Source organism: Coregonus lavaretus (assembly GCF_964263955.1).
Source record: "Coregonus lavaretus genome assembly, chromosome: 31".
NCBI lineage: Eukaryota > Metazoa > Chordata > Actinopteri > Salmoniformes > Salmonidae > Coregonus > Coregonus lavaretus.
The window spans coordinates 744,290-755,451 of record NC_140018.1 but is presented as its reverse complement, the minus strand read 5'-3'; the positions used below and the strand labels follow the sequence as shown (position 1 = coordinate 755,451).

General features: G+C 52.2%; 1 protein-coding gene across 1 annotated transcript in view; it reads right to left on the bottom strand.

The window, feature by feature from the left end:
* Positions 1-255: 255 nt before the first annotated feature.
* Positions 256-11,162, bottom strand: part of LOC311107193 (fibronectin type III domain-containing protein 4-like) — a gene marked incomplete at both ends in the record, with an annotated part of 83,488 nt that continues 72,581 nt past the window's right edge. Inside the window, one exon of the mRNA XM_084149681.1 lies at positions 256-297. Coding sequence (XP_084005807.1) covers positions 256-297 — 42 coding nt within the window. The remainder of the gene's footprint in view (positions 298-11,162) is intronic.

Here is an 11,162-nt window from a genome sequence, read left to right as displayed (position 1 = left end):
GACTTGTTCCGCCCAGAGTTTTATCTTCATCAGAGAGGAAAAGAGAAGATTGTCTTCATCAGAGGAGGAGTGAAGATTGAGGAGGTGGAGAATGTAGCAACAGAGGAGGAGGAGAGGAGAGGAGAGGAGAGGAGAGGAGAGGAGAGGAGAGGAGAGGAGAGGAGAGGAGAGGAGAGGAGAGGAGAGGAGAGGAGAGGAGGGGAGGGGAGGAGAGGGGAGGGGAGGGATTGATGTCTGCATTCTGCATTCTTCCCTTCAAACCTCTATTATGTTGATAGATTGTAGCGACGGATGAAACTGCAATAGATGGAAACAAAAAGATACATCAGACTTTGTGAGCAATATTTTTCGTATTCTAATGTTACCTAAGACCTTCATAAACACAACCAAAATGATTATTTTTGTGTTCTAAAGAAGGCCATTGTAGGCCGAAGCTGTTAAGGAGCCTTTTGGTCCTAGTCTTGGTGCTCCGGTACCGCTTCCAATGTGGTAGCAGAGAGAACAGTATATGACTTGGGTGACTGGAGTCTTTGACAATTCTTTGTGATTTCCTCTGACACCGCCTGATATAGAGGTCCTGGATGGCAGGAAGCTTGGCCCTAGTGATGTACTGGGCCGTACGCACTACCATCTGTAGTGCCTTACGGTCAGATGCCGAGCAGTTGCCATACCAGGCGGTGATGCAACCGGTCAGGATGCTCTCGATGGTGCAGCTGTAGAACTTTTTGAGGATCTGGGGACCCGTGCCAAATCCCTACCCTACCCTCCACAACATAACCTTCACTCCAAAAACTCCAAACCTACAACCTGATTTTGGTCAAAATTACCTGGAAGGATTCCTCCTACCAAGGATTGTTTTTGGTAGGAGCTTAATATTGCAGTTGATTGTCTGCATCACTTCCAATCCCCCATGTTTTATATATATATATATATATATATATATATATATATATATATATATATATATATATATATATATATATATATATATATAAACACACACATATACACATACATATATATATATATATATATATATATATATATCTACACACACATATACACACACATATACACATACATATATATATACACACACACATATACACATACATATATATATATACACACACATATACACATACATATATATATACACACACACACACACATATATATATATATATATGTATATATATACACACACACACATATACACATACATATATATATATAGTATATATAAATAATATATATATATGTGTATATGTGTGTGTGTATATATATATATATATATATAGATATATATATACAGTGGGGAGAACAAGTATTTGATACACTGCCGATTTTGCAGGTTTTCCTACTTACAAAGCATGTAGAGGTCTGTAATTTTTATCATAGGTACACTTCAACTGTGAGAGACGGAATCTAAAACAAAAATCCAGAAAATCACATTGTATGATTTTTAAGTAATTAATTTGCATTTTATTGCATGACATAAGTATTTGATCACCTACCAACCAGTAAGAATTCCGGCTCTCACAGACCTGTTAGTTTTTCTTTAAGAAGTCCTCCTGTTCTCCACTCATTACCTGTATTAACTGCACCTGTTTGAACTCGTTACCTGTATAAAAGACACCTATCCACACACTTAATCAAACAGACTCCAACCTCTCCACAATGGCCAAGACCAGAGAGCTGTGTAAGGACATCAGGGATAAAATTGTAGACCTGCACAAGGCTGGGATGGGCTACAGGACAATAGGCAAGCAGCTTGGTGAGAAGGCAACAACTGTTGGCGCAATTATTAGAAAATGGAAGAAGTTCAAAATGACAGTCAATCACCCTCGGTCTGGGGCTCCATGCAAGATCTCACCTCGTGGGGCATCAATGATCACGAGGAAGGTGAGGGATCAGCCCAGAACTACACGGCAGGACCTGGTCAATGACCTGAAGAGAGCTGGGACCACAGTCTCAAAGAAAACCATTAGTAACACACTACGCCGTCATGGATTAAAATCCTGCAGCGCACGCAAGGTCCCCCTGCTCAAGCCAGCGCATGTCCAGGCCCGTCTGAAGTTTGCCAATGACCATCTGGATGATCCAGAGGAGGAATGGGAGAAGGTCATGTGGTCTGATGAGACAAAAATAGAGCTTTATGATCTAAACTCCACTCGCCGTGTTTGGAGGAAGAAGAAGGATGAGTACAACCCCAAGAACACCATCCCAACCGTGAAGCATGGAGGTGGAAACATCATTCTTTGGGGATACTTTTCTGCAAAGGGGACAGGATGACTGCACCGTATTGAGGGGAGGATGGATGGGGCCATGTATCGCGAGATCTTGGCCAACAACCTCCTTCCCTCAGTAAGAGCATTGAAGACGGGTCGTGGCTGGGTCTTCCAGCATGACAATGACCCGAAACACACAGCCAGGGCAACTAAGGAGTGGCTCCGTAAGAAGCATCTCAAGGTCCTGGAGTGGCCTAGCCAGTCTCCAGACCTGAACCCAATAGAAAATCTTTGGAGGGAGCTGAAAGTCCGTATTGCCCAGCGACAGCCCCGGTCTGTATGGAGGAGTGGGCCAAAATCCCTGCTGCAGTGTGTGCAAACCTGGTCAAGACCTACAGGAAACGTATGATCTCTATAATTGCAAACAAAGGTTTCTGAACCAAATATTAAGTTATGCTCTTCTGATGTATCAAATACTTATGTCATGCAATAAAATGCAAATGAATTACTTAAAAATCATACACTGTGATTTTCTGGATTTTTGTTTTAGATTCCGTCTCTCACAGTTGAAGTGTTCCTGTGATAAAAATTACAGACCTCTAAATGCTTTGTAAGTAGGAATTCCTGCAAAATCGGCAGTGTATCAAATACTTGTTCTCCCCACTGTATATACACACACACATATACACATACATATATATATATATTATTTTATTTATTTCACCTTTATTTAACCAGGTAAGCCAGTTGAGAACAAGTTCTCATTTACAACTGTGACCTGGCCAAGATAAAGCAAAGCAGTGCGATAAAAACAACAACACAGAGTTACATATGGGGTAAAACAAAACATAAAAGAGATGATGTACAAATAGAGATACAGGTGTGCAAATCAGCAAAATAAATAACAATATGGGGATGAGGTAGTTGGGTGGGCTAATTTCAGATGGGCTGTGTACAGGTGCAGTGATCGGTAAGCTGCTCTGACAACTGATGCTTAAAGTTAGTGAGGGAGATAAGAGTCTATATATACATATATATATACACATATACACACATACACACACACACATACATACACACATACATACACAATTCTCTGGCAAATCAACAACCAGCAAAAAAAAATCAGATCAGTAATCCCCCAAAATACAATCCCAACCTGGAACTGAGTGAGTAATGTTCTGTCTGAAGCTACTTCTAAAGCCAAGAAGGAAAATACATTACAAAAACCTCTAGATATTTTAATCTATAAAGACTGAATGCTAAATTAAGGCTACCAAGCTTGCTAGGACAGAACCGACCCGGCTGCAACTTCAATTTGTACAGAGGTGTGAAGTGGGCGGCAGGTAGCTTAGTGGGTAAGAGCATTGTGCCAGTAACCGAAAGGTCGCTTGTTCAAATCCCCAAGCCGACTAGGTGAAAAATCTGTCAATGTGCCCTTGAGCAAGGCACTTAACCCTAATTGCTCCTGTAAGTTGCTCTGGATAAGAGCGTCTGCTAAATGACTAAAACGTAAGTGAGAGGTGTGAAAGCCCTTGAGCCGAACTGCAGAGTTTCACAGCCTCCCTCACCCAAATGCAAAGGCCTGTTTGGCCCCTTGATCCATGGCTTCCCCCTGAGCACAGGTCATCACAGTACAGTACCCATTGGATGTAAAATAAATAAATAAAGAGAAGGCATGGAAAGAGTACAAAAAGAAGCTCCTCGTGAACAATCAGGAGACGCTTTTTGCTGACTGCATGGTGCAGTGCAACACACTACCCCTCTGTCAAGAGACGGGGTGTTTTGCAATGGTTGGAAACACAGGATACTAGACAACGAGGACTCTGAGTCAGCCAATGTCAACCTGTAAAAGTCTGGAACAGTATTGGTACAGGGCAACCCCAAACAGTTTCAGCTGGACGTCCACAGAATCAAAAAGGGTGAACAGCAGGAGAAGCTCTTTCTTGGTGACGAAGACATCACCACCCCCCTAGAGGAAGACATCACCACCACCCCCCTAGAGGAAGACATCACCACCACCCCCCTAGAGGAAGACATCACCACCCCCCTAGAGGAAGACATCACCACCCCCCTAGAGGAAGACATCACCACCACCCCCCTAGAGGAAGACATCACCACCACCCCCCTAGAGGAAGACATCACCACCCCCCTAGAGGAAGACATCACCACCCCCCTAGAGGAAGACATCACCACCACCCCCCTAGAGGAAGACATCACCACCACCCCCCTAGAGGAAGACATCACCACCACCCCCCTAGAGGAAGACATCACCACCCCCATAGAGGAAGACATCACCACCCCCCTAGAGGAAGACATCACCACCACCCCCCTAGAGGAAGACATCACCACCACCCCCCTAGAGGAAGACATCACCACCCCCCTAGAGGAAGACATCACCACCACCCCCCTAGAGGAAGACATCACCACCACTCCCTAGAGGAAGACATCACCACCCCCCTAGAGGAAGACATCACCACCACCCCCCTAGAGGAAGACATCACCACCCCCCTAGAGGAAGACATCACCCCCCCCCCCCCCTAGAGGAAGACATCATCACCACCCCCCTAGAAGAAGACATCACCACCCCCCTAGAGGAAGACATTACCACCACCCCCCTAGAGGAAGACATCACCACCCCCCTAGAGGAAGACATCACCACCCCCCTAGAGGAAGACATCACCACCCCCCTAGAGGAAGACATCACCACCACCCCCCTAGAGGAAGACATCACCACCACCCCCCTAGAGGAAGACATCACCACCACCCCCCTAGAGGAAGATATCACCACCCCCCCCTAGAGGAAGACATCACCACCCCCCTAGAGGAAGACATCACCACCACCCCCCTAGAGGAAGACATCATCACCACCCCCCTAGAGGAAGATATCACCACCACCCTAGAGGAAGACATCAACACCACCCCCCTAGAGGAAGACATCACCACCCCCCTAGAGGAAGACTTCACCCCCCTAGAGGAAGACAACACCACCACCCCCCCAGAGGAAGACATCACCACCACCCCCCTAGAGGAAGATATCACCACCACCCTAGAGGAAGACATCAACACCACCCCCCTAGAGGAAGACATCACCACCCCCCTAGAGGAAGACATCACCCCCCTAGAGGAAGACAACACCACCACCCCCCCAGAGGAAAACATCACCACCACCCCCCCCTAGAGGAAGACATCACCACCACCCCCCCTAGAGGAAGACATCACCACCACCCCCCCCTAGAGGAAGACATCACCACCACCCCCCTAGAGGAAGACATCACCACCCCCCTAGAGGAAGACATCACCACCCTAGAGGAAGACATCACCACCACCCCCCTAGAGGAAGACATCACCACCCCCCTAGAGGAAGACATCACCACCACCCCCCTAGAGGAAGACATCACCACCACCCCCCTAGAGGAAGACATCACCACCACCCCCCTAGAGGAAGACATCACCACCACCCCCCTAGAGGAAGACATCACCACCACCCTAGAGGAAGACATCACCACCACCCCCCTAGAGGAAGACATCAACAACACCCTAGAGGAAGACAACAACACCACCCCCCTAGAGGAAGACATCACCACCCCCCTAGAGGAAGACATCACCACCCTAGAGGAAGACATCACCACCCCCCTAGAGGAAGACATCACCACCACCCCCCTAGAGGAAGACATCACCACCCCCCTAGAGGAAGACATCACCACCACCCCCCTAGAGGAAGACATCACCACCACCCCCCTAGAGGAAGACATCACCACAACCCCCCTAGAGGAAGACATCACCACCCCCCCCTAGAGGAAGACATCACCACCACCCTAGAGGAAGACATCACCACCCCCCTAGAGGAAGACATCACCACCACCCCCCTAGAGGAAGACATCACCACCACCCCCCTAGAGGAAGACATCACCACAACCCCCCTAGAGGAAGACATCACCACCCCCCCCTAGAGGAAGACATCACCACCCCCCTAGAGGAAGACATCACCACCACCCTAGAGGAAGACAACAACACCACCCCCCTAGAGGAAGACATCACCACCCTAGAGGAAGACATCACCACCCCCCTAGAGGAAGACATCACCACCACCCCCCTAGAGGAAGACATCACCACCCCCCTAGAGGAAGACATCACCACCACCCCCCTAGAGGAAGACATCACCACCACCCCCCTAGAGGAAGACATCACCACCACCCCCCTAGAGGAAGACATCACCACAACCCCCCTAGAGGAAGACATCACCACCCCCCCCTAGAGGAAGACATCACCACCACCCCCCTAGAGGAAGACATCACCACCACCCCCCTAGAGGAAGACATCACAACCACCCCCCTAGAGGAAGACATCACCACCACCCCCCTAGAGGAAGACATCACCACCACCCCCCTAGAGGTAGACATCACCACCACCCCCCTAGAGGAAGACATCACCACAACCCCCCTAGAGGAAGACATCACCACAACCCCCCTAGAGGAAGACATCACCACCACCCCCCTAGAGGAAGACATCACCACCCCCCTAGAGGAAAACATCACCACCCCCCTAGAGGAAGACATCACCACCACCCTAGAGGAAGACAACAACACCACCCCCCTAGAGGAAGACATCACCACCCCCCTAGAGGAAGACATCACCACCCTAGAGGAAGACATCACCACCCCCCTAGAGGAAGACATCACCACAACCCCCCTAGAGGAAGACATCACCACCCCCCCCTAGAGGAAGACATCACCACCACCCCCCTAGAGGAAGACATCACCACCACCCCCCTAGAGGTAGACATCACCACCACCCCCCTAGAGGAAGACATCACCACCACCCCCCTAGAGGAAGACATCACCACCACCCCCCTAGAGGAAGACATCACCACCACCCCCCTAGAGGAAGACATCACCACCACCCCCCTAGAGGAAGACATCACCACCACCCCCCTAAAGGAAGACATCACCACCACCCCCCTAGAGGAAGACATCACCACCCCCCTAGAGGAAGACATCACCACCACCCCCCTAGAGGAAGACATCACCACCACCCCCCTAGAGGAAGACATCACCACCCCCCTAGAGGAAGACATCACCACCCCCCCCTAGAGGAAGACATCACCACCCCCCTAGAGGAAGACATCACCACCCTAGAGGAAGACATCACCACCACCCCCCTAGAGGAAGACATCACCACCACCCCCCCAGAGGAAGACATCACCACCCCCCTAGAGGAAGACATCTCCACCACCACCCTAGAGGAAGACATCACCACCCCCCTAGAGGAAGACATCACCACCCCCCCTAGAGGAAGACAACACCACCACCCCCCTAGAGGAAGACATCACCACCCCCCTAGAGGAAGACACCACCACCACCCCCCTAGAGGAAGACATCACCACCACCCCCCTAGAGGAAGACATCTACACCCCCCTAGAGGAAGACATCACCACCACCCCCCTAGAGGAAGATATCACCACCACCCCCCTAGAGGAAGACATCACCACCCCCCCTAGAGGAAGACATCACCACCACCCCCCTAGAGGAAGACATCACCACCACCCCCCTAGAGGAAGACATCACCACCACCCCCCTAGAGGAAGACATCACCACCACCCCCCTAGAGGAAGACATCACCACCACCCCCCTAGAGGAAGACATCACCACCACCCCCATAGAGGAAGACATCACCACCCCCCTAGAGGAAGACACCACCACCCCCCTAGAGGAAGACACCACCACCCCCCTAGAGGAAGACCCCACCACCCCCCTAGAGGAAGACATCACCACCCCCCTAGAGGAAGACATCTACACCCCCCTAGAGGAAGACATCACCACCACCCCCCTAGAGGAAGACATCACCACCACCCCCCTAGAGGAAGACATCACCACCCCCCCTAGAGGAAGACATCACCACCACCCCCCTAGAGGAAGACATCACCACCACCCCCCTAGAGGAAGACATCACCACCACCCCCCTAGAGGAAGACATCACCACCACCCCCCTAGAGGAAGACATCACCACCACCCCCCTAGAGGAAGACATCACCACCACCCCCATAGAGGAAGACATCACAACCACCCCCCTAGAGGAAGACATCACCACCACCCCCCTAGAGGAAGACATCACCACCACCCCCCTAGAGGTAGACATCATCACCACCCCCCTAGAGGAAGACATCACCACAACCCCCCTAGAGGAAGACATCACCACAACCCCCCTAGAGGAAGACATCACCACCACCCCCCTAGAGGAAGACATCACCACCCCCCTAGAGGAAAACATCACCACCCCCCTAGAGGAAGACATCACCACCACCCTAGAGGAAGACAACAACACCACCCCCCTAGAGGAAGACATCACCACCCCCCTAGAGGAAGACATCACCACCCTAGAGGAAGACATCACCACCCCCCTAGAGGAAGACATCACCACCACCCCCCTAGAGGAAGACATCACCACCCCCCTAGAGGAAGACATCACCACCACCCCCCTAGAGGAAGACATCACCACCACCCCCCTAGAGGAAGACATCACCACAACCCCCCTAGAGGAAGACATCACCACCCCCCCCTAGAGGAAGACATCACCACCACCCCCCTAGAGGAAGACATCACCACCACCCCCCTAGAGGAAGACATCACAACCACCCCCCTAGAGGAAGACATCACCACCACCCCCCTAGAGGAAGACATCACCACCACCCCCCTAGAGGTAGACATCACCACCACCCCCCTAGAGGAAGACATCACCACCACCCCCCTAGAGGAAGACATCACCACCACCCCCCTAGAGGAAGACATCACCACCACCCCCCTAGAGGAAGACATCACCACCACCCCCCTAGAGGAAGACATCACCACCACCCCCCTAGAGGAAGACATCACCACCCCCCTAGAGGAAGACATCACCACCACCCCCCTAGAGGAAGACATCACCACCACCCCCCTAGAGGAAGACATCACCACCCCCCTAGAGGAAGACATCACCACCCCCCCCTAGAGGAAGACATCAGCACCCCCCTAGAGGAAGACATCACCACCCTAGAGGAAGACATCACCACCACCCCCCTAGAGGAAGACATCACCACCACCCCCCCAGAGGAAGACATCACCACCCCCCTAGAGGAAGACATCTCCACCACCACCCTAGAGGAAGACATCACCACCCCCCTAGAGGAAGACATCACCACCCCCCCTAGAGGAAGACAACACCACCACCCCCCTAGAGGAAGACATCACCACCCCCCTAGAGGAAGACACCACCACCACCCCCCTAGAGGAAGACATCACCACCACCCCCCTAGAGGAAGACATCTACACCCCCCTAGAGGAAGACATCACCACCACCCCCCTAGAGGAAGACATCACCACCACCCCCCTAGAGGAAGACATCACCACCCCCCCCTAGAGGAAGACATCACCACCACCCCCCTAGAGGAAGACATCACCACCACCCCCCCAGAGGAAGACATCACCACCCCCCTAGAGGAAGACATCTCCACCACCACCCTAGAGGAAGACATCACCACCCCCCTAGAGGAAGACATCACCACCCCCCCTAGAGGAAGACAACACCACCACCCCCCTAGAGGAAGACATCACCACCCCCCTAGAGGAAGACACCACCACCACCCCCCTAGAGGAAGACAACACCACCACCCCCCTAGAGGAAGACATCACCACCACCCCCCTAGAGGAAGACATCACCACCACCCCCCTAGAGGAAGACATCACCACCCCCCCTAGAGGAAGACATCACCACCACCCCCCTAGAGGAAGACATCACCACCACCCCCCTAGAGGAAGACATCACCACCACCCCCCTAGAGGAAGACATCACCACCACCCCCCTAGAGGAAGACATCACCACCACCCCCCTAGAGGAAGACATCACCACCACCCCCATAGAGGAAGACATCACCACCCCCCTAGAGGAAGACACCACCACCCCCCTAGAGGAAGACACCACCACCCCCCTAGAGGAAGACCCCACCACCCCCCTAGAGGAAGACATCACCACCCCCCTAGAGGAAGACATCTACACCCCCCTAGAGGAAGACATCACCACCACCCCCCTAGAGGAAGACATCACCACCACCCCCCTAGAGGAAGACATCACCACCCCCCCTAGAGGAAGACATCACCACCACCCCCCTAGAGGAAGACATCACCACCACCCCCCTAGAGGAAGACATCACCACCACCCCCCTAGAGGAAGACATCACCACCACCCCCCTAGAGGAAGACATCACCACCACCCCCATAGAGGAAGACATCACCACCCCCCTAGAGGAAGACACCACCACCCCCCTAGAGGAAGACACCACCACCCCCCTAGAGGAAGACACCACCACCCCCCTAGAGGAAGACATCACCACCACCCCCCTAGAGGAAGACATCACCACCACCCCCCTAGAGGAAGACATCACCACCACCCCCCTAGAGGAAGACATCACCACCACCCCCCTAGAGGAAGACATCACCACCACTCCCCTAGAGGAAGACATCACCACCACCCCCCTAGAGGAAGACATCACCACCACCCCCCTAGAGGAAGACATCACCACCCCCCCCCTAGAGGAAGACATCACCACCACCCCCCTAGAGGAAGACATCACCACCACCCCCCTAGAGGAAGACATCACCACCACCCCCCTAGAGGAAGACATCACCACCACCCCCCTAGAGGAAGACATCACCACCACCCCCATAGAGGAAGACATCACCACCCCCCTAGAGGAAGACACCACCACCCCCCTAGAGGAAGACACCACCACCCCCCTAGAGGAAGACCCCACCACCCCCCTAGAGGAAGACATCACCACCCCCCTAGAGGAAGACATCACCACCACCCCCCTAGAGGAAGACATCACCACCACCCCCCTAGAGGAAGACATCACCACCACCCCCCTAGAGGAAGACACCACCACCACCCTAGAGGAAG